The sequence below is a fragment of the Larimichthys crocea genome, chromosome XVI, assembly GCF_000972845.2.
Source record: "Larimichthys crocea isolate SSNF chromosome XVI, L_crocea_2.0, whole genome shotgun sequence".
In the NCBI taxonomy this organism is placed as follows: Eukaryota; Metazoa; Chordata; class Actinopteri; family Sciaenidae; genus Larimichthys; species Larimichthys crocea.
The window spans coordinates 11,861,146-11,884,152 of record NC_040026.1 but is presented as its reverse complement, the minus strand read 5'-3'; the positions used below and the strand labels follow the sequence as shown (position 1 = coordinate 11,884,152).

At 45.8% G+C, this 23,007-nt stretch overlaps 2 protein-coding genes across 9 annotated transcripts; one reads left to right on the top strand and one right to left on the bottom strand.

Annotated features, from left to right (window-relative positions):
* Positions 1–834: 834 nt before the first annotated feature.
* si:ch211-141o9.10 (probable endonuclease 4) lies at positions 835–6,663 on the bottom strand. 3 transcript variants are annotated; one of them, XM_019269547.2, is made up of 8 exons: positions 6,534–6,663; positions 5,171–5,310; positions 4,240–4,449; positions 3,933–4,115; positions 2,883–3,014; positions 1,891–1,995; positions 1,642–1,771; positions 835–1,053 (listed from the first exon to the last, which is right to left on the bottom strand). In XM_019269547.2, the coding sequence occupies exons 2-8, from the start codon at positions 5,307–5,309 to the stop codon at positions 993–995; spliced, it is 960 nt and encodes a 319-aa protein (XP_019125092.2). In that variant the 5' UTR covers position 5,310; positions 6,534–6,663; the 3' UTR covers positions 835–992. The 3 variants fall into 3 exon arrangements, with proteins under 3 accessions (XP_019125092.2, XP_019125090.2, XP_019125091.2); XM_019269545.2 differs by having other exon boundaries at positions 6,507–6,645; XM_019269546.2 differs by lacking the exon at positions 6,534–6,663 and adding an exon at positions 5,655–5,795.
* On the top strand, positions 5,500–22,777 carry tnrc6ba (trinucleotide repeat containing adaptor 6Ba). Of its 6 annotated transcripts, XR_002042610.2 has the most exons (23): positions 5,732–5,869; positions 7,674–7,763; positions 8,658–8,679; positions 9,146–9,583; positions 9,701–12,733; positions 13,330–13,494; positions 13,671–13,867; positions 14,116–14,190; positions 14,414–14,617; positions 14,832–14,951; positions 15,133–15,258; positions 15,965–16,135; positions 16,465–16,575; positions 16,665–16,869; positions 17,114–17,281; positions 17,422–17,568; positions 17,709–17,852; positions 18,368–18,460; positions 18,873–19,076; positions 19,390–19,457; positions 19,650–19,789; positions 20,178–21,452; positions 22,015–22,777. XR_002042610.2 is itself a non-coding variant. In XM_019269544.2 (22 exons), the coding sequence occupies exons 2-22, from the start codon at positions 7,707–7,709 to the stop codon at positions 20,755–20,757; spliced, it is 6,468 nt and encodes a 2,155-aa protein (XP_019125089.2). In that variant the 5' UTR covers positions 5,500–5,642; positions 7,674–7,706; the 3' UTR covers positions 20,758–22,770. The 6 variants fall into 6 exon arrangements, 5 of the variants coding, with proteins under 5 accessions (XP_019125089.2, XP_019125087.2, XP_019125086.2 ...); XM_019269544.2 differs by lacking the exon at positions 5,732–5,869 and adding an exon at positions 5,500–5,642 and having other exon boundaries at positions 20,178–22,770; XM_019269542.2 differs by having other exon boundaries at positions 7,677–7,763; positions 20,178–22,715.
* Positions 22,778–23,007: the final 230 nt, after the last annotated feature.

Genomic DNA, 23,007 nt, shown 5'->3' with positions numbered 1-23,007 from the left:
GTGGGGTGTTGGAATAGGTGTGACAATCAATTGCCGTCCTCCCAGGGGTCAACAGCTGCACCAAAGTGTTGGTATTCAACAGCTGGATAAGTGAAGCAATGTGGGGGTTTGCTTTGCATGAGAGTGGCACATGTGTTGCAGGGGGTCCCCATATATAGATATGTAACAATTGTCAGATGTTGCATTGGGCCTGTTTGAGATTTCCCCTTTTCTTAAACCCTCTTAACAAGGTGACATTACAGGTGACGGAACATTTTCTCTCATATCATCATAAACAATGGTGTATTTATTATTTTATCATATTTTTATGTCTTCATATACTGTCTCCATACAACTTCAGGCTCTTCACTTGTCTGATTTATTTCTACTTTTCTAAATGTTAAACATGGGAACAATGAATCACCAAAATCCCTGCATGAGTAAACTTCCTCAGCTAACTGACGTGATCAGAAAAAGCATAATATATTATGCTTTTACAGTTGAAGACCTTAACTTCAAATAAATCACAATACCTCATGTTATGTACGATAAATCTGATGTACGTTAGGGTTTAAAAAAGGGTTATTTTGTTATGCTAATAATGGCATGTGAATAGATCAGATGTGAAAATTTAAGTTACTAAAAGCCATATTAGGTGCTTTAAATTAAAACTGCACTATTAAAATCTAACTGCATAATTTAAATGTGCACGCAAGTTGAATTTTTATACATTCTGTCATGACACCAAAAGCATCAGGGTATCTGAAATTAGGATTGTGCTGTATTTGTGTGTTCTTGCTGCCCTCTAATGGCACATGTGAACAAAACAACTCCACTCAGGTCAAAGAAAAAAAACTTAGAACACATTTTATTCAACTCATTTTCATTCAGAGACAAAACTTAAAGACACTGTTCTCACGCTGATTAACTACCAAAACACTTTTACCAGACGTGTGAGCTGTGTTTTTACAGGGTTCGGTTTAACAGTGCCAAATCATCAGTGACAGTGGTTTCTATTTTTTCTCACAGAGGGAATAGAGAAGTTCAATCTGCTCAGCGTACTCGAATCCTGGCCTGTGGGAAAGAGACATAACAGTCGTGTTAAAGCTGAAAGTCAGTGGCTCATAATGACATCAATATAAATGTTTTTTTTCTCCACTTAGAAGAGCAATGTGTAGGATCTAGTGGCAACCAGAAGTGCAGTTATAGATTGCAACCCCCTCCACGCGTGACGGAAAAACTACAATGGCTGCAAAACAAAAATGTGAAACGTCCAATCTAGAGCCAGTGACTGGAACTACTTCTATAGAAACATGGCAGGGTCTATAGATATAAGAGGCTCATTTTAAAGTTACACAGGGGATTACATTCACATTTAGTCATTCGGCTGATGCTTTTATCCAAAGCCATTCACAAATAAGGGAAACAATCGAGGTCCAGTGTGACTAGGAGGGACACCCCTGCTCTGGTAGGAACTGGTAGTGCGTTCCACACACTAATACACTAATGATCACATACTGATGAATATTATTTCCATTTCTACTGTATTTTGCAAATAAAGGCCCCTAAATCTGACACACTGGACCTTTAAATTCCCAGAAAACATATACATCAGCCAGAATAGATAATGTGTTGTGCTCCTCGTCTCTGCAGTTATCTTACCGTCCAGGTGTCTCCAGTATCAGCGGGATGTTGTCCAGTCTTGGCTCATTGACAATGTCGCGGAAAGCAGAGATTCCAATGTGACCTTTACCAATATCTTCATGGCGATCGAGGTTGCAGCCTAGTTTACCTGCAAAAAAAAAACCCCAGAAGAGACAGTGATAAAAGCTGCAAAGCTAATATAACTCAAAGAACAAATCCTCTGGTTAATCTGTGTATGATATTTTTTTGTTTAAGTCCTGGCCGTACCTTTGGAGTCATTTAGATGGATGGCTTTAAGGTAGTGGAGCCCCACTTCCTGATCAAACTTGTCAAGCATGGCCTTCACTCCTCCTTCTGCAGCCAGGTCATAGCCTACCAAGGCAAGAAACAAGACTTCAATATAAAACACTAGCAGTCCTAATGGCCTGTAGTTTTATATGCTTTTGAGCTTCACGACCGCTGTGAAATGACTCAAATCACTCATCAGAAATTTGATCCAATCTGCCCAGTTCTCTTAAACACCAAGTCCAAAGTCAGAGCGAGCATTAATGTAAAGTATGTGAAATACATTGTGGTATTGTGGTTGCGAACACGGACAAACTGCTGGCTAGATAAAGTGGTGTCTTGGGTGGATTTGTTAAAACTTGCCAAATGACTTCACTAGCTAACGTGATTCATGATACTAACTTGCATATTAAGACAAACAGTGTTGATTTTAAAATTTAAAATGATATAACTATACGAAGCACAGGGGTAAATAACAATTGGTTTCTACAAGCCAAGAGCGATGCAAGGAAGGGCTCAACTCACTAACAGTAACCAAAGCTAAACTGGGCGGCTGGCTGTGGCTTTCCTGTGGAGTGTTGGCTGATGGGGTTATTAGCAAACAGCAAGCCAGTCAGTGTCATCAAGCCAATGGTGCAAAAAAAATAAATATGATTGCAATTTCTTATCTAGTTTTCAGTGCTCATTTCAGTGTCACTTTTGTCTGATGTCCAGGATGATGCATGCTCGTGCTTACAGAGTGTAAGAAAAAAAGGACAATGGCAAAATGTGTCATTATCATCAAGGGTTTTCTGAATGTTACAGAGAGAACCTTTAAATAGGTGGCTATCTGATTTTAAGTTTATAAACCCATAACACACCCATAAATGTGGACTGTAAAGGTAATGGTGCTGAATGCAGATTGTTGATAGGGACTTTAACCGATTTCCTTTGACTTTGTGGGACCAAAGAGATCAACCTCAGGTTTCACTCACCTGCTGCGAAGGCATGGCAGGTATCCAGACACACTCCAACTCTGGTCTGGTCTCTCACTTTGTCTATGATGCTCTTCAGCTCAGGGAACTTACCGCCCACTGTACTGCCCTGACCGCTCATGTTCTCCAACACTGAACACATGCAGGGCAAAAAGGAAAAGAAGCCACCATCAGTTCGGCGCACCCATTCAACTCATCTACTACAACACCTGATACACATGCAAAATTGGTTTGGCTGCTCTTGTTCATTCCTGAAGCACAGCCTGGGGGCGGTTTGCGCTACTGCTTCAGGGTTTTTCCTGCAGGCATTCCACTGCAGTGTATTCTTGTCACAAAAGGTCTGCGGTCTGTACCATGAATCACAAGTAATGCAACACCACTGTCACATATGCAGCAACTTCCGCAAAGTGACAGTTACGTATTAATACAAAAGTCAGTCTGAGGTCAAATGGCTTCGTACAAGACGTGCAACTGACTTGAGGTAGTACAGTATTAAACCTAACTGAACTATTAGGGCCAGTTTTATTAAATACATGCAAATGGATTCACCCAATAATTGTGATTTTATGATTGTAGATTTTAATTTGTGTGCGCTGGCTTTGGTTTCAGTGAAGCTCATAATGTTCATTGAGACGTGTGAATATGTTTTTCATATTTCTTCCTCTTGCCACATTACATCATTTTGCAGTGCGTGTTGCGGTGTACCTCTCAGTTCCTGTCTTTCTTGGAAACTCATTTGTTTTTCTAATAGTGATTCTAACACTGCTAATTCAACTCAATATACCTAATTGGAGCAGCGGCCTTTGTAATTATGCTTTACGGTAGTCCTTTCTGTGAATTGCAGATGCAAAAATCTCAGTTACAGCAAAATTATGTAACACAGCAAGGAGACAAGTCTTAAAATGATCTACCACTACTAACAGTAGTCGCAGATTGACCCTCATCATCACAGAACATTTAAACCTCATGTACATATCAACGCCTCTGACAGTCTCAACAAACATGGAGCTGTTACATAGTGCAGGGTGTTATTGTGCCCACCCCTTGTACCTGTAACCACATCTGGTGTTTGCTTGTGAGCGTGGTTAATGGCTCCTGCTATCTTGTCCATACACTGCTCAGTGGTGATAGAGCCCAGGGAGGAACCAGGGTGAAAGTTGTAGAGGTTTAGACCCAGGAGGCTGCAGCGGCTGAGCTCATCCACCAGCATGGCCTGGCTCTTCTCAAACACATCTGGGTGCAACATGGTACACAAACCAGAGGAGGTTGTCAGAAGAGAGATGAGAAGAGGAAATAACCAGTGTAAGTCACTGAGGGAGAAAAGTCAAGGACATAATCCATCAGCGCCTTAACAAACCCTCTTTAGGCGATCCACAGTTCATCAGGTAGGACCCGTGAGGCAGGATGTGAGCTGGGTCAAACTCCTGGAGGGAACATTGCTCCTGAAACTTGGCTGCAGCTTTCGGGTCCAGTGCAGGCCTCTTCCATGAGCGCTGGGAGCCTAGAAACAGGGCGAAACTGCAGCCACCCATCTCTGTGCAGGACTCCACTGCTTTCCATATCCCACCTGGGGGGGCACATTAAAGAGAGAGCACATGAATCAGAAACTTTATTAATCCCTGCAGGGAAATTGCTTTTGTTACAGCAGCTCCCAAACGGTAAGTGAGATAGTAAATGATAGTTTGTTACAGCAGCTCCCAAACGGTAAGTGAGATAGTAAATGATAGCACGAAAACAAAAGCAAGAAACAAAAATATAACAATATACACCTATACGATATCCTATTTTAACACTATATACACACAACACACAACAGTTAAATAAAAACCAAGTAACAGTAAAATAAAAAAACAAGTAACAGTGAACTATGTGATATGTAAATCTAAAACCTTATAAAGAATTTAGTCTTTGAGAGACTATACAGAGAGAGAATAGACACTGATTGTATAAAGTGCAGCATGCATGCATGAGAAATTTGCACTTATTTATTGCACAAGCCAGTTCGATGGCTACTGGACTTGACTTGGAGTGTGTGATATTTTGAGGGAGGAGTTGTAGAGACTGATGCTCACAGGTAGGAAAGACTTCTTGTGTCTCTCTGTGGAGCCAGCAGTCTCTGAATGAAGGTGTTCCTGAGTCTGCCCAGCACCTCATGTAGTGGGTGGGAGTCATAGTCCAAGATAGCCCGCACCTTGGACAGCATCCTCCTTCTGCACCCCCACAACATCACTGACTGTGAGTGAGTGTGTGCTTTGATTACTTTTTTTTTATTGGAGAGCAGGACTCACCTTGGATGCCAACATGAGCTCCAATGTATTTCTTATTCGCACGGTGCTTCCTCCTCCTGTCTCCTGCCTCCTCGGTGTTGTCTCCTTCCAAAACCTCCTCGCTTTTCCTTTTTCTCGTTGCTCTCTTTTTGGGCGGCATGCTGCAAAAAAAAAAGTATGTTTGAACTTGTGACTTGAGTTATGGCTTCACTTTTTAAATATGCGTAATATCGGAAGGCTGTGCACATGCACAGCGGTGCTAAGTTGGACTGTCAGAAGTTTATGAAGGTCAAAATGCGTTTTTTTTTTTTTTTTAATGCATCCCTCCCGGTAGCAGCCAGCCACTCACAGAGCTTCCACGCAGCTGCCACAGACTGGCCATTGGGAGACGCTTCATGCTGAGCAGCAAAATGGCCGCCCGTCAACCGACTGACTCCACAGCGCTTTGAAATTTAAATTCTTCTGCACATTCAAGGGTTTACACTATTACAACGTTAGTACTTACTTACGAACCAGTAGCTTGTTACGCGTGTGTTTTTGTTTTGTTGTGTTTTTTCTCTCTCCATCGTCCGCCTCTTACTTGACTCTCCGCTCAGGCTCCGCGCTGTTTTCTTTTCTCGACGAATGCCTCAAAAAGCGAAAAGGAAAAAATAATCGCACTGAAGCACTTTAGCTAAGCTAGCTAGCACGCTAGCTTTTTCTTCATATGTGATTCCTGAGGTGAGTAACGCGAGCAGCTCGGGAGGATTTCCAAGCGTTTGAACGTTTATTATTCTGTGTGCATGCTAAATGACATATAATATATATATATTTATGTGTTAACAAGTCGCTGCGTTTTGTGGCTCAAGCTAACGCCGTTAGCCTAGCTCCTTGCGGCTAACGCTCGGTAGCATTATTAGTGCTTGTGTGTTAGCTGAAGCTGGCTCGGTGTAATTGCCATTAAACACCGCTGTGTGCATAAAACTGAGCAGCTGCCTAACATATACCGGCGGACGGTCGGTCAGCGGTGTTAACTTGTCAATGTTTGCGCTGAGCTGTGTGCGTATTTTACAAGTATGGGCAGAAACCACTCCTTAATGTTAGCCACCGACGAAACATTTTACCAGCAGCAGCAGCAGCAGCTGCTCAACTTGACGCCTGTACAAACTACAAGACATGGATGTTTTGGTTATTAACCCGAGCAGTTAACTCGTTTATGCAACTCTTAATCACGTGTGTATGATTTTTCGAGAAGGCTTTTTCTTTCTTTTCATTTTTAGCTCCTAATGCTGTAACGTTAGCGAGCTAACAGCTAAATGCGGATGAGCTTGTGACAACGTAGACAGGGACACACACACACACACACACGTACACGTACAGGTAACGTTAGCTGGTAGTAGTTTACATTAGTGGTTTGAAGGGGAGCTGTCGTAATAGCACGATAATCGGGTCTGGCTTTTGTGATCCGCCGGGCCCCCGTACGTGGTCTGAAACGGTTCAGGACGGATGTCAGGTTCGTCGTGTGCGGATCCAGGATTGCTGCCTGCTGGAGCTGCACGGAGCAAAAACGAAACCTACTAAAACACAGACACCCGACGGGTCTTAGCAGTTCAGTAGGTTTATGCAATTAAACCGTCTGCTCTCTTCTAAGTCAATTAGCGGATCGTGGTGGTGACATAAGGGGGTTTGATTACTGATACATGCTAACACACTGCTGGTGTCTTCAGCCTGTGGCCATGTTACATTACGTTTTCTAACCCTGTGCTCCTGTGAAAGCAAAGTTCAATGGGCAATGAATGCCTTTATCTGTTTGACTATCATAACTACATTACTAATAGCTCTTTCATTTGAATAAATGTCTAAAATGGCATTACAGTCCATATCTTTATCATATTTGTCCACGACAGCCTGCTCCTGTGTTTAGTGTCCTAATGACAATGCAATATTTGATGTTCCTGTTTGCATTTCTCGTCTTTAAAGCTGTAAATCTAGAGAGATTTGTTCACCCTCCATCTTTGGACCCATTACGGCACGAGCACTGGTCTCAAAAATCCCTCAGTTTGTCACTTGTTATGGTTCCCGTAGCCACATGCGGATCCAGTCAGTCTGCTGACGAGATGAGTTGCCAGACTAAATCGAGCCCCCCTCGCAAACCATCTAAATTGGTTAAACCTGCCAGTGTGATCAGCTTACAGTATTCTGCATGCTTATGATGGGGATAATTACTGTGTTTGTTGCCCACATGTCCAGCAGTATTCTTAGCTCTAGCACCTGATGGCTGATTCATCCAATCAAGCATGCAGTCCATTGTCGCTCACACACATGGATGGATGGAGGCTCACGTGGCCATCTAATGCCGGGTTTCCCGTGATTTCTGCTGCTGTCATCACTACCTATTAGTCAATGTTTTTTGAGCAGTGTTTTAGTCTTAAGTCTAAGCTACTAAACAAGCACTCGTTTCTATTCAATTTTAAATGGTGAGTCATTTTAAAATGGTGAATGTGTGACCCCATTTTGGAATATATCTTCTTTTTTTTGTCTCTAGAAGAAAGGAGTATCAGGACAGGAGCAGTAGTTCATGGAAGACAAGAAAAGGAAAAAAGACGACAAAAGGAAAAGGGAAGCCTCTCAGAAGGTGAGCATGTTCGCATTGACTTACAAGCTCCTCCATCTGTGTTGGACTTTTGACAACAAATCATATACATTTTTTGACTATATTGTTGACCCTCTCTGTTTAGCACTACTGTTTCTGCTTATTTGAGGTTGTGGTGTTTCTGGGAGTTAGGATTTTATTGTATTCATATTTTACAATTTTAAGGCTGCATTCATGAGCAGTTTAAACCAAAAGAAAGTCTCTCTCAGAAATAAACCTCTCTTGGATGTAAATATCAGGCCAATCACAATAAAACGTGCAAAGGTAGACCCGGATGTGTGTGCGTGAGAAGTTTTTGACATTTGGAAACTTGACATGAAAATATACTCTTGACTAACTCCCTCCTACTGGAGGCACATGTACTAACATGTGGTAATATTTGGTGGGATGTCAAGCGTTTGTGTACTTGCTATAATTCTCCTCAGAGTTTTGGAGCTTCAGAATAAAGCGTTATTGTTCTAAAATGGACACATTTTTTTAACAACATAATTGTTCATAGAAAACAGGCGTGCATTGAGCACAGGTCTGAAAAATGTTATTGATCTGGGAGCAGTTTCAGGTTGCATTGTTTGGAAAATATGCAATGGCTGTAATCGGAAGACCAAATCATGACAGTCAACATCAATGTTTGGATTACATTTGTTAGTGTTAGGAGAAGGCGTAGCATGTCTGAACAACTACAGGTCTTGATTTGGAGGAGTGATGTACTCATTATCCTGGCACTCCTAGATTCTTTTTAATCTAACCACAATCACAGCCCCACGGTGTCTCCTTTTTTATGCTTTCTTTTTCATCTTCAGTGCATGTCGTTTTTTCTCACTTTTATGCTTTTTCAAGAATAATTTAGAAACTAATGTGTTTTTCTGTTCATTTTAGGTCACAGAACAAAAAAACAAAGGTAAGCAGCACAGTGATGTTTGTGTGTTAAGATGTAGATATCAGTTTGTTTGCTGTGCTCGCCAAAGGTCATCTGTCTGTTGTTGGACATGTGATCTTTAGTTGCCTTTTTTGTTTTGTTTTTTTTGCTCAAATGGACTATGAGAAGATGTTAATTGTGGTTATTGTTGGATTTTGTATTTCTGGCTTTCCTCTGGCACAGTGACCATCTTGATGTTAGATAACACTGCATTGCTTTTCTTAATTTTTTTAAAATTTAATTCTGTCCATCTTTTGCAAAAAAAATATGTTTTTCCTCAATCATCTGCATCAGGAAAGTCTTTGTTACATTTAGCTTTTTCTTAGCTACTTAATACCAGCTCTGTGTCTTGCTTGCATTCACTGTTCTGTACTGTGCATTGCTCTGTTAGGATGTTAAAGGTAAAAAAAAAGATGCTTAATTGCTCTCTCTGCCTTCCTCCCTGCAGTGCCAGACTTGACCAAGCCGGCGTCTGCCCAATCTCCTGCCACTCAGAGCAGCTCTGCCTCCCCCAGCCCTGGACCCACCCCCTCTGCCTCCCCATCCCCAGCCACCTTGGGCCCTGGCAGTGCTGCCACCCCGTCACAGGGCGGCAACAATGCCAAGCGCCTGGCGGTGGCCAACGGACAGCCCACATCCACCACCATTTCTTCCTCCACCGCTGGCGGCCCCAGTGCTGCCGGAAACGGCAGTACAAGTAGCGGAGGCGGAGCCCAGGCGCCTCAGCAGCAACCGCGCTACATGCCGAGAGAAGTGCCGCCGCGATTCCGCTGCCAGCAGGACCATAAAGTGCTACTGAAGAGGGGTCAGCCGCCACTGTCCTCCATGCTGCTGGGAGGGGGAGGAGCAGGGGATGGCCCCAATGCAAACATGGCTGCTGTTTCAGGTAAGTGTTCGCAATGCTGTAGATGTATATATTATGCAAAGATTATTTACATAATTTCTTTAACATCTCTTTCTTTAGACCCCTAAAGTCTCTCTCTTGTGGGATTTACTTTTTCAGATTCTGGTGCAGCTGCCTCCTCATTGGCCCTCACCTCATCATCAGTTGCTGCTTCTACTACTACTTCTAATTATGCAAATTCCATGTGGGGGACGAGCTCAGGCAGCCAGCCCTCCTCTCAGGGCAGGGAGAAGGTGATCGTCGATGGCAACGACCTGGAGGAGTGGCCTAGCATCGCTGGGAGTGATGGGGGAGGAGCTTCTTTCACCGTGTCCGGAGGGGGCAGCAGCAACAACGGAATGCCTGTGAACAGCATCAGTGCCTCTGGCAACCAATCCTCACCCACTTCCTCGTTCTCTTTGCCCAATGAATGTATGCAGTCGTCCAACGGTGTGGCGTGGGGGATGGCTGCCTCCCAGGGTCATCTTGTAGGAGGGAATGCAGCAGCTACAGCTGGGCCTCTGCTACAACAGCCCTCCTCACTTTCCAAAGCCTCCGCTGTGCCAGGGAGTCATGACGCCAGTGGCCCCGTCGACGGCAGCAGTGGGATTCCAGGTGCCAATTTCAATCCAAATGCCAACCCTTCGGCCTGGCCTGCCCTGGTGCAGCAGGATGGGCCCGCTGCTGCAGGGGAAGGAGGTCAGTCTTCCTTCCATCACCAGGGCCCTGGAGGGTCTTTGTCTGCCAACAACTCTGCTTCCCTTGGCCTGGGGCTGGGAGGTGGGGCAGTCGGGGTGCTCGGGGGTCACCCACCTTTATCTGTGAATCAATCAAGCACCCATCAGCGCCAACTTCACCAAATGCAATCCAGAGACAGAGAGATGGGAGGGGGGAAGTGGGACAGCGAATCAGCGGGACCAAAAATCGCAGGGGGTGAAGGGATTGGGGGAGGAATGGACCGTGGTGTGGGAGGAGGTGAGATGAGTGTGGGAGACCACAGCCTTGCCTCCTCGTGGAGAGGCCAGCCTTCTTACCCTGCAGCTAACTCCAAAACGGGTGCCTCAAGGACTGATGGATGGGAGGGTGGAGCAGGTGGCACAGGGGGATTCGGAGCTGCTGAAGGAGATAATGGGACTTCGAGTTGGGGCTATCCGAGTTCCACTAGTGGGGTTAATGCTTGGGGCAGTGCTGGAACTGGGGGAAACGGTAGTCAAACCTCCGGGGTATCTCAGGGAGGGTGGGGGTCATCAGGAGCAGGAGGTGAGAGAGGAGTTTCTGGTGGTGATTGGGGTGGGAGCTCCACTGGTATTGGTGGAGCTAATCCAGGAGGTGAGGGAATGGGTGGAGCCTGCAGCAGTAACAGCAGCAGTAGTGGGGGCAGCACAGCTGGAAATCCCCCTGCCACCTCTTCATCTTCCTCAACAGCCACCACTATGACCAGAGCATGGGACAATCAGAAAGGAGAGGGTGACACAGGGGAATGGGGTGCGGGTGGAGAAGGACAGGGAGCACAGGGAGGATCTTCATCCAGCGGTGGAAATTCCAGAAGCGGGAGTGGGCCTAACAGCAGTCACAGTCGTCCTCGCCGCCCAGCACCAAATGCTGAAGCTGCCTTACAGAACCTGCTCAGCCGGTCTGATCTGGACCCCCGTGTCCTGTCCAACACAGGTTGGGGTCAAACACAGATCAGACAGAACACGGCCTGGGACTTTGAAGAACATGGAGGACAAAGTAAAGGTGGATCATCATCAGCGACATCGAAACACCAATCTTCTCTTGGTGGTTCTTCTCAGTATTCTGGTGGACCTAGGACCCAAATCACTGATTCTATGGGTCCTGGGGCCAGTCCCTCCCTGGTTCCATCTGCTGGGTCCTCCGGAGAGGGCTGGGAGAGCAGCAGCAACAGTAGCAGTAGTGGGGCCTCTCTGTCTGGGAGAGCTCCACCATCTTCAGGCCCCAACATGAGGAATCTTGGCGTCTCACAATCTGGGCCAGTAACCACAACAGGACCTGGTATGGGGTCAGGGGGAATACCAGGACATAGCCAGCAAGCAAAGGCTACAGGCTGGGGTGGAGGAGGGATGGGGGGTGGGGATGGTCAGGAGGCCAAGGGTTGGGGTAAAGAGGAATGGAGGGACAGCAGTAGAGGAGGAAATGGAGGAGGATGGGGTGATCTTGGGCAACAGGGTGACCCAGTGAGTGGAGGTTGGGGTGGAGGTCAGGAGGAGAAAGGGTCAGGGGGGTGGAAAGAAATGGGAGGGAATGGGGGTGGGTGGGGATCAGGACAGAAGGTCGGGGCAGGTAGGGACTGGGGAGAGCAACAGTCCAAATCAAATAGTGGAGGTGGATGGGAGGATGAGAGGAAGAATGGAGGAAACTCAGGTGGGGATTCAGGTGTGGGTGGTTGGGGGAGCTGGGACGATGGTGCACCCAGGAGAACCTGGGGAGCAGGGGGCACAGGGGGAGGAGGTAGTGGAGGAGGGGGGGTGGGCGTTGTTGGGGGCATGGGGTCCAAACCCCATCAAAGTTGGAGTGGAGGAAACAAAATGCACCAGATGCCAAACAGCCAGTCGGGCTCCATCACAGGCCCGCAGGCACAACTGCAACAGCAACAATCACAGCCCCGCAATCAGCATCCACAGCGTCAGCAAGCGTTGGACCAAGGGGCTATGCAAGGGGGCGGGGGGAGGAAACCCATCTCTCAAGCCCAGAATCAGAACCAAAGCTCAGGCTGGACCTCAGGCCCCATTCCTGGCGGCTCTGGAGGATGTGGAAATGGCTCTGAACCAAGCGGCTGGGAGGAACCCTCGCCGCAGTCTATTAGCAGGAAGAATGAGATAGACGATGGAACATCAGCATGGGGAGACCCAACCCATTACAACTACAAGCCGGTCAACCTGTGGGATAAGAACAGCGCACCTGCTGGCCAGCAGCCGCTTGGCCAGGGTCAGGCTCAAGCTCCGCAGCGGGAGCAGCAGCCACAGCCGCCGCCGCCACCACAACAACAGCAGCAGCAGCAACAACAGCAGCAACAGCAACAACAGCAACAGCAGGGACCTCCAATACAGCAGCAGCCTAGCAGACAGGCTGCAGGCCTCGGAGGCAACAGAGACTTCAACACTGGCCATGGACCTGGAAAAACTTCAGCTATGGGTAAGACGCACTGAATCTGATCACAATATAGTGACTGAAGTAATGCAATTGGCAAACCCATTTCTTGAACCTCAGTTAAAACTGACAGAAATCAAATTAACTGACTGACGCCGGCAGTTTTTTTTTTTTTTTTAAAGGTCATGTAAATTGGAGTTTGTCTGAATCACCTGTGGCGGTTTTACAGCTAAAGATGTTGAAGCATTTTGACGATTGTTCTTTGTCACCAGTGAGTGAAAAACACAAGTGCACTCTAGCTGCATTTTATAGGAGTGTTTGATCTGCTGATGTAGGTCAGCGTGAAGGTTTAGTGTATCAAAGTGACAACTGAGTCATGAGAGGTGTAGTTGTTTTTCAGCCAGCCACCTGCTTGCCATCTCTGCAGTTTCATCTCCAAACCGCATTAACAGTAGTCAGCCACAGTGCTGTAGCTTCCTTGGGTGCTCCGACTGAGCACAGCTGAAAAACACATTTTTCTGTCTGTGAATATTCTCTGGATAATACTGTGACTGCAGAGAAGACGCTTTGATTTTTGATCGATGTGAGTCTCAACCAGGCTTTTCCCTATCTTGACCTGTGTTGTCCATGTGTGTCTGAAGGTCCGTCAGGCTGGGGTGGTACTTCTCCAACTAGTCCTACAGTAGACAACGGCACGGCAGCTTGGGGAAAGCCTACTGAGACCCCTACCGGCTGGGGAGACCCTGACGACGCCGGAGGGAAGACGGCGGGCTGGGGAAACCCTTCTCCCAACCCCATCAAATCTGGTTAGGAAATTAAATAAAACCCAAAACATATGTGGTTTGATTTGAATGATGGCTGTTATCTGTGGAGTATCCATACCATGTGAAAAATTGCATTTTGGACATTGGCATGCTTAATAGTCCGCTAATAGAAAATCCTAGAAATGGATCTCGAGTTCACGTGTTCTCCTCTCCTGCAGGTTCAAAGTCTATGCAAGATGGCTGGGGGGACAAAGAGGGCTCTGTTGCTGCCTCGCGTCATTCAAGCTGGGAGGATGAGGAGGAGGGAGGCGGCATGTGGAACAGCACCGGCTCCCAGGGAAGCGGCTCGTCTTGGGGACAGGGGAGCAACGGGGGCTGGGGACAAAGTCATGCTGGGAAGAAGCCCAGTAACAAGGTGGGTGGTTTGATAAAGCAAAAGTACAAAAAATATTTATTAAAAATACAAATCACACAACATTTGTGGCCTGCAACCTTCATATGAGGAAATCATTTTTAAAGGGATACATCAGGTCTCCTATCAAGTTGTGGATGTAATTTATACCAATACTGGGCCACGAATCTGAATTAAAATTTCTCTGTTAAAATCCTCCTTGAACTTTTGAATCATCATTGTCTCTGCTCTGCTTTGTTTTTGTCTCTCAGGGTCCACTGAAGGCTGGTGGAGGAGACTCTTGGATGAGCCCAATCAACAGACAGTTCTCTAACATGGGGCTGCTGGTAAGGCAGAACGTGTCTTAGCATTTTACTCAGATCCTGAGTCAGTTATTGCGCCACAGCAACATTAGAAATGTCTTTTCCAAATGCTTTGTTTTGTACCCACACAACTATTAGCCAAAACGTCCAGGCATTTAACAAGTTGGTTATTTCCTACATGATGATGATGATGATGATGATGATGATGGTGGTGGTGGTGGTGGTGGTGGCCTTCTCGCCTGGACAGAACGATGATCCCAGCGGCCCAAACATTGACCTGGCTCCAGGTTCTCTCCAGGACAAGAAGATAGATGTGGAGAAAAGAAGCATGGGCATGAACGATTACAATGGAGATATGAGGAAGGGAGGAAGAGGAGGTGGGGGGATGGCTTATCGTCCACCTGTTTCCAAAGAGGCAACACCTGGGGATGTTGGTTCCTACTATGACAAGGTAATGTCTCACCACCGCCTTTAGCAGTCTTTGTGTCTTATGTCTTTCTCATGTCTAGATAACATTGTGTCCTTTCTCACTGTTCTTTATTTCCTCTTGTGGCTCTACCTTGTCTTCTTGTTCTTCCCTGTTTCTCCCTGTCTCAACCTTCTCCCCCGTCCCTCCCTCTTCACCACCACTCACATTGGTCTCCCATTGGCTGTCACTGTGACAGACCTTGCCTTTGACCAATCAGGATTGGTGCCTTGGGGAGGAGGGTCCTTGCTCTCTGTACTCACCACCCACTGTCTACAAGCCCCATTCCCTCTTCAACCACACTATCCCCTTTAGACAAGTAAGATAACCGCTCCTCTTGTTTCCGTCCTACCATCTTTACACTAACTTCTTCCAGACAATCATACAGTTATACCCCCCAGTATTCCTTGTCCAGTCTCCCATGATCTGCATGTTTTTCATGTATGTGTCTCACCTCTTATGAGCCGTCTAAGGTTTAGTTTTCTAATCTTCCGTCACAGGGCGGTCACAGTATCTTTGGCAGTGGTGGAGGGATGGCTCAGTCAAGACACCAGCCAAGTGTCCCATCCATAAACCAATCCCCAGGGATACGAGCGCAAGTGCCTCATCAGTTCCTGTCACCTCAGGTACTACTAATGCTTTAGCTTTTATTCTGTCGTCAGTATTCTTCACACTTAGCAGTGACGCAGGAAGTATGTGGGTTGCCTGTGTAAAGCAGCGTTGGTTTTGGGGGTGAGTCATCTTTACTGTTTATTTTTTCTGCCTTGTAACGAATCAAAAGCAGAATTTCTTCATCTTGGACATGTCTTTAACTTGTTCCCATGCCAACCTCCACATTCTTCCCTGTGTGCGTAATTTCAGCATTGTTACGGTTAGCTGGTGTCAGACCGCCCAATGTATCCAGGGTCTTGTCTGAGGTCAATTACGTACTTCACAGGCTTTGTGTTTGTGCTGTGAACAATCTGACGTGGTGTGTAACTGTGTGATCCTTCATTCTGCGAGCGTACACAGCACGGCCTGCTGGCTGTGTGCATGGCGTCTATTAGTCAGTGCGGCCCCCAGAGTGCATAATCAGTCCTCAAGACAACATTGATCATGTTTCCCTGCCTCCTTCTAAAGAATACAAAGTCAAACACATGTCTTTTCCAGGAAGTGAATCAATTTCATCCACTCACTTGTGTCGAGTCACTTGTTAACACCAGTTAATGAGAACATGAAAGACAATCAATGTTAATCGGGCAGAAGCAGCTAATGTGGTTGCTAGTGGTTACGGCACCACGATGTTTCTGTGGTAACAGGTGTGCCTTCCTGCCGTTGTCTGTCTGTCTCCAGGTGCCAGGCTCTGTGCTGAAGCAGATGCCCCCTCCCAGCGGGAGCGTGGGAGGTGTTGGCGGCGTGGGAGGAGTGGCAGGGTTGGGGGGAGGTGTGTTCCCTCCACAGCTGTCCCCACAGCATATTGCCATGCTCAGCAGCATCTACCCACCTCAGATACAGTTCCAACTGGTGAGAAGAAGAAGCACCACACTTCTTTGAAAACCTCTGCAGGGTGAAAAATAAGGAAACGCCTATCAGACATGTGATTGTGCATTGTGTACACACATGGACACACAATGTGATGCAAATGTTTTTAACAAACTTGAGCTCTGATTAACCGGCCAAATATTTAGTTAATGACAGTTGCCTCCCATTGGAGCCAAAAACGGACTGACTCAGTCTTGCATAGCATTCAGTTGACACACGTGTTTGTTGAAAACGATTTTGCAGAGTGCATTTTTTTCACTGTTGCAGTCTCACTCCTCCTTTTTGTTTTTTTCCCGGCTGTGTTCATTCAGGCTTATCAGCTCCTCCTCCAGCAGCAGCAGCAGCAGCAGCCACAACAGCAGCTACTGCAAAACCAGAGGAAGTTCACACCAAACGTGCGGCAACAGGCTGACCCTCAACAGGTACACACAAACATCACTCGCTCTTTTGTTGTTTCTTTACCTCCTTCTTCCAGCCGCTGACTCTTATTTTTGTTGTTGTGTTTCCTCAGCTGGCCAGGATCATGGCTGTGCTCCAGCAGCAGAGGCAGCAGCAGCAGGTCGGGGGTTTAGGCGGCAGCTCCAAACTCTCCCCCTCCCACCATGGTGGAATTGGCGGAGGGGGTCCCAAACTGCCTGGGGCTGATCCCCTGCCCCACCCAAGCCTGGCAGGATCTGTGGCTGACCTGCACCAGAAAACTCTCGGACCGTACTCCGGTGAGCCATTGTTCCTGGGCCAGTGTTATTCATGAAAAGACACTTGTGGAACATAAGCTCAAAATGCAATGCAATACATTTCACAGAGATGTGTTAGGCCACATTTAATTTAGTATTTTTTCTGTTAATTATTTTAGTGCAGGTGGCCATGTTATATTATTTTGTAGCGTCATCCTTGAACTAGATGAATGTTAAAACCCTCTTCATGTTTTTGTCTGTTCTTTGTAACTCTTTGTGTGAGCAGGGTTTAGTTCTGGAGTGAACCTCCCAGGTCTGGACCTTGGCGGCTCTGTGGTGGGAGGGCCTGGAGGCATGAAGGATCTAGGGGGTCAGCAGTCCCGCTTCAAATGGATGATGGAGGGACACTCTTCTCCAGACACCTCCTCACCTGAGAACGCATTCCACAAAAATGGTGAGACTGAGTGTTTTATAAGACGAGGAACGAGAGGGTGTTGAGGCAGATAGTGTTAATGGGATTAGATGTGAAGTCGCATATTAAGGTGAACCATCTGTTGTTCAGTGATGTAACATATATTATCATCACCTCTCCAGGTCCTGTCACCCCCATGAAAATGCCGGGGGGCTCGCCCTACTCTCAGTACGAAATGATGGTTGGAGACGGGCTGAGTGACAACTGGCATCGCACTCCTGGCAACAAGATGGGTACCAAGCCTACCAACACACCGAGCTGGCCCCCTGGTTAGTGACAAGTTCTAGTTGAAGCAATAACCAGAGCTACACCACGTGTTTAAAATAAGATCAAAGGAGAAGAAATCATTTGTCTGCTGTTGAATGTCTGGAAAAAAGTGGCTATAACCAACCACGTTTGTTTCCTTCAGAGTTCCAGCCCGGTGTGCCCTGGAAGGGAATTGACCGTGTCGACCCTGAATCTGACCCCTACATGACCCCAGGGAGCATGATGGGAAACGCAGTGTCCCCCAACCTCAATGATACTGAGCACCAGTTATTACAAGATAATACTGGTAAGCATTTAACAGCTCTGCTGCCTCATTATTTCACTTAACATAAAGTGTGTAACGTTTGTGTCTTTTCAGTTTACCTTGTTGTTTTATGGCATTTGATACCATGTTACAGAAAGGACGGGTTTTTAAAGGGGGGAAGGGGGTTTTGAGCCATTATACCCCATCATTTGACCTGTATTCACTTTAAATATATATTTAAGCAAAGGTACAGCTTCAGCTGTGGACTGATTTGCACAGCAGATATTTTGACATGTCACAGCAGGAGAAACACAGGTGGACTTAATAACAGTAACACCTGCTCAGTTCAATTAAGTGTCCCAATAGTGAAGCGCTGTAATTACTAATACACCTGTGAGTTTCCTGCCATGACATGTCAGAATGTCTGCTGTGCAGAGTCCATTGTCAGCTGCTAAAAGAAAAGACGAAATGTATATGGATTCTGTCTGTTGGAACAGTTGTTAATCAGCCATTTTATAACAATGAATAACATACTTCATCTGTGCCTTTGTTTGCAGATTCCACCCCTCCCCTCAACACCTTGCTGCCTTCACCTGGTGCCTGGCCCTACAGTGCCTCAGACAGTCCCCTCAACAACGCACACAACTCAGGTAACCACACACAAACGCTCATAGATTGATTAACTACTCAAGAATGAATCTACAACTCTATAACAACTGATTATTTATCATTTTTTAAAGCATAAATGTCAAACATTCTCTAGTTACAATATAAATCAATATAATAGAAATACAATGCTGGAGAAGAGTGTGTCTCATGTATCATTCTGAGGGATGAAGTTATTTATCAAGAGAACAAGAGAGTCACAGTAGATATAGTGTGCTGCCCTGATGGCTTCTCCTTCAGGAATGGGTTTTACATCTTAATAATTGCACTTTGTGAGCAGTCTTGAACTTTGTCCTAATCGCTAAGCATCTGGATTTTCTTAGTAACAGCATTAGTAGCGTTGCGTCTTACTTTTTACCCCTCCATACCCTCATTCACTTTTCTGCTGCCTTCTAGCAAAGTACACAGACTACAAGACCAGCTGGCCCCCAGAGCCCATTGGACACAAGTCCTGGAAAGCCAACCGTGGCAGCAGCCAAGCCCAGCTGTCCCGACCACCTCCAGGACTAGCCAGTCAAAAGCAGCCATCACCTTCGCCTTGGTCCGGTGGAGCCCCTCGATTGGCCGGCCGCGGCTGGGGCGGTGGCTCGAGCACCACTGGTAATGTCCCGATGCATTTTTCATGTTGTTTCTGTGTTGTCCCGTTATTCGTCATTCAGGCATAGTACGTGTTAAAATATTTAGCTAATTTAAATGTACACAGAAGATGAAACAACTGGCTCTGACTTCTGGGATACAACAGAGTGGCCTTTTGAAATTAGGAGTCCATTTATATTTGATTTGGAAGAGCAGCCGAGCCAAGTTATTCATCATTTATTACGTTTGAGAAGCCACGGGGGAAGAACAGAGTGGGATTGTGTTTACAGGAAATGTGGAAAACTGTCCCTTACTTTTCTGTTTGCTCTCTCTGCAGGCTCAACCTGGAGTGACGGCAGCTCTCGGGAAAGCTGCTGGTTGGTGCTCAGCAACCTCACGCCACAGGTAAACACACTTTACAAAAACTACTAAAACTACTGTGGAGGAAAATGTTTTTTTAGATTAGTTTTTTTAAATGCTTGACCTGTAACTGTAGCACAATCATGCACAAGAAAGTAGTGGCACAAAGAAACAGTGCTCTATATTTGATAACCATTGCATTAAGTACACCATCGTCCATTTTTCATATTCCCGCAGATTGATGGCTCCACTCTAAGGACCATCTGCATGCAGCACGGCCCTCTGCTGACTTTTCACCTTGGTCTGACCCAGGGCACTGCTCTAATTCGCTACAGCTCCAAACAGGAGGCAGCCAAGGCCCAGAGCGCACTCCACATGTAAGACTCAGTCTGTTGTTGTGGTAACATCTTTATAATATGTAGAGACCAGTCGCTTGTATAAAGCTCATTAATTAAAGAACACGCGTCTCGTTTGTTTAATCCCTACAAAAACCGATATGTAAAAATATATTGTAACGATATATTGTTTCCTGACATGGACTGGTTACCAGGCAACCAGGAGAGACTTCAGGAAGTCACTCTGGCACATCACCCCTGTAAAACCATAAAGTCACTTTTCTGTGTTTGTTCAGATGAAGTAAATGAGATATAACATTAATTATTGAGCTTTAAATGAACTGGTAGCAGACGTTTTACACATCACATGTTTTTACAGCATGTCTTTTGAAATTTAAAAATCCATACATTACTCTTCTGTTTATACCAGGTGTGTTCTGGGTAACACCACCATCTTGGCGGAGTTTGTGAGCGAGGAGGATGTGGCTCGCTACATTGCACATTCCCAGGCAGGAGGAGCAGGGGCCGCAGGAACGACAGCCGGCTCTGCAGGCTCCGGGGCTACGGCAGCCTCCGCGGTGGGGGCTAGTGGCAACGGAGGTAGCTGCGAGAGAGGTGGAGCAGGAGGCAGCAGTGGGGGAGGAGCAGGAGGAGGAGGAGTAGAAGGAGGTTCCACAGCCGGAGGAGCAGGAAATGGAGGAGTCGGGCATTCCAGCTCTGGGTGGCAGAGTCTGGACAGCACAGGCAGCTCATCGGACCAGTCTGTCACCCAGGGGCCCGGGCTAGGCATCTTTGCCCAGTGGAGCAGCAACGGGACCGGGGTGGGCGGTGGAGGAGCCGTGGAGGCTGGAAGGCAGGGTCTGTGGGGCGGAATGGGCGGGATGAGCGGGGCAGGGTACCCCAGCACTAGCCTCTGGGGTTCCCCGGCACTTGAGGATCGTCACCAGATGGGCAGCCCTGCCTCACTGCTGCCAGGGGACCTGCTGGGCGGGGGGACCGACTCTATCTGAGGGGCCGACTGAGACACACATACATATACACACATATACACACACAGACACATACATATACATATACACACACACACACCCAAGTTATAATACATATGTCACACTCTGTATTTATTTACACGTAGAGATGACATGAATTAAAGCTACACTGGTCACCCAACACGCAGACACTCAACAGTCATACTACACACAGGCTACATGCAGTACATACACACATTGTTTTCACACATACACATTAAGCCGCTTAACTTTAAATGAAGACAACAGTAAAACTTGAACCGGGGGAAAAAGGTGAAATCCATTAAACTCTTAGGACTCAACTGGATAGCTCTTTTGTCTTTTTACTCCAAATCCCACCATCTGCATTCAGAGACCCGATCACTCAGGCATGCACTGTAGACAGGCTCAGCCAGAGTCGTACATGTCAACAAGTTTAGCTATTGCTGTTTTTAGTGTGCCACAGTTATTTTTTTTTTTTCTTTTGTATTACTATTTAATGGTCGAATCTCAAAATTCAGACTTGCAGACTGAGCCCTCGTAGACCTGGCTGGCGTACTTCTGAGTTCTCAACGCTTGGAAGCTTGAGAGTGGGGAAGGATCTGGAGTTTGTAGAAAATTTGGGAAAAAGCGCCACACTACTGAGTCAAACGGACGATCAGCAACCTTTGAGGTCTGGAAAAGGAGAGCGTTTTTAAGTAGGTACCGACACCTCCTCTACCTTGGTGGAAATATGCCATCAACATGGGACCCAGGGTAAAAAAAAAAAAAAAAAAAAAGAACCAACGAAAACAACATTAGCCAAACTTGCACTATATGCCTCTGGGTTTGTTGTTGACACATCCTCCACAAATCCCTCCATTTTTTGAAACAGAGCTACAACACAACTACACAGACCTTACAGGATGACTAAATGTTACAACAGCAGTGGCCTTGGCTAACACCCAGCGGCCACCCGCCCGCCATGTCAGCAGCATCACACCTTCTCATCAGTTACACACTGCTCTTATATTTGACAAGCAAAATTGTAACTCCTTGTTGATGTACGTTGGTTGTTTCTTTTTTTTCTTTCTGTTTTAAAAGAAAAGAGAAATGTGTGAAACTTTGTGGAAATCCAGAGATGTCCTTTTTTTTTTTTTTTTGCCCTTCAAACACTGACCTCGCTATTGTATTTTTTCTTACTCGAGAAAACAAGTTGGTTATTATATATTGTCATGATGTTAATAATGACTATGATCACTTATTTACTCGCTGTACAAGGTGCCCTCCTGCCTGCCTGTGTGTGCATGAAAGGAGTGATGACAGTATGACCGAATGGAGGAGGATGTGACGATGAAGATGATGACGACGATATCGGGAGTGTCTGTGTTATTGCTACAATGTTGAATGTTTCTTTCTTTCTTGTCCACGAGAGATTCATGAGAAATGTTTTGTGTGTGTTTGTCTGAGTGAGTGTGAGTGTGTGTGCGCTTGCTTTTGAACACTTATCTGCTCCAGTCAGGGAAGTGAATTGATGTTAATCTGACAGCTTGCATTTGAGAGAAAGGGAGTGTGTGTGTGGATGTGTACATGTTTGCGTGCTTGACCGTCTGGATATTGTGATAGCTAAAAAGTTCAAAAACATTGGCACTATTGCATATGTCTCTTAAGTTGTGTTTTTTAGCAGCGTTTTGTTCCTGTTTGTATTTTTTTTTTCTTCTTCTGCCAAATGCAATAAGAGAAAATTTTGTTTTTAAGACGAAGCAACCAACTGAAGGCATTTCTATAAGATGCCAAATCCTACCATACCAAGCTGAGCTGGAACAGTGTTTTACAGACACGTTAAAGACATTACCTGTTATATTTTACTGTTTTTTTGTTTTTGTTTTTTTTTTTTGTTATTATGTATCAATTTAAATTAAGTCAGTCTTTATTATCACTCCTGTTCAGGATGTTTTCGTTTATTTCAGATGTTACAAAAAGGAGAGGAAATTAATTTAAAGCGGAAAAGAACAAGATAATAAAGGTTGAATTGAAGTCTGCAGTGGTTTGTTTGATTTGTGTGTCAGTCCACCTACAGGATGTCAGGTAATAGACCTATGGCACATTTTATGCCATATTATGAATTCACGTTATTCCTGTACCATGGGGCTGAAGTCAACAGGATTGTCTGACACTGACTTGACTGTGATGTATTTCTTGCGAAAAGAGATTCAGAATCAACCCGAACAGCACCAGAGAAAAATTAAATTTAATGTGAATGCCATATTAATT

Coding starts and splice junctions, on each gene's coding strand:
- si:ch211-141o9.10 (XM_019269547.2), bottom strand. CDS start 5,309: ATGCCGCCCAAAAAGAGAGCAACGAGAAAAAGGAAAAGCGAGGAGGTT. Junction 1,772..1,890: donor CCATCTAAATGACTCCAAAG/GTACGGCCAGGA, acceptor TTTTTTTTGCAG/GTAAACTAGGCTGCAACCTC. Junction 1,054..1,641: donor ATACTGGAGACACCTGGACG/GTAAGATAACTG, acceptor TCTTTCCCACAG/GCCAGGATTCGAGTACGCTG.
- tnrc6ba (XM_019269544.2), top strand. CDS start 7,707: ATGGAAGACAAGAAAAGGAAAAAAGACGACAAAAGGAAAAGGGAAGCC. Junction 14,191..14,413: donor TCTCTAACATGGGGCTGCTG/GTAAGGCAGAAC, acceptor TCGCCTGGACAG/AACGATGATCCCAGCGGCCC. Junction 16,576..16,664: donor AACAGGCTGACCCTCAACAG/GTACACACAAAC, acceptor GTGTTTCCTCAG/CTGGCCAGGATCATGGCTGT.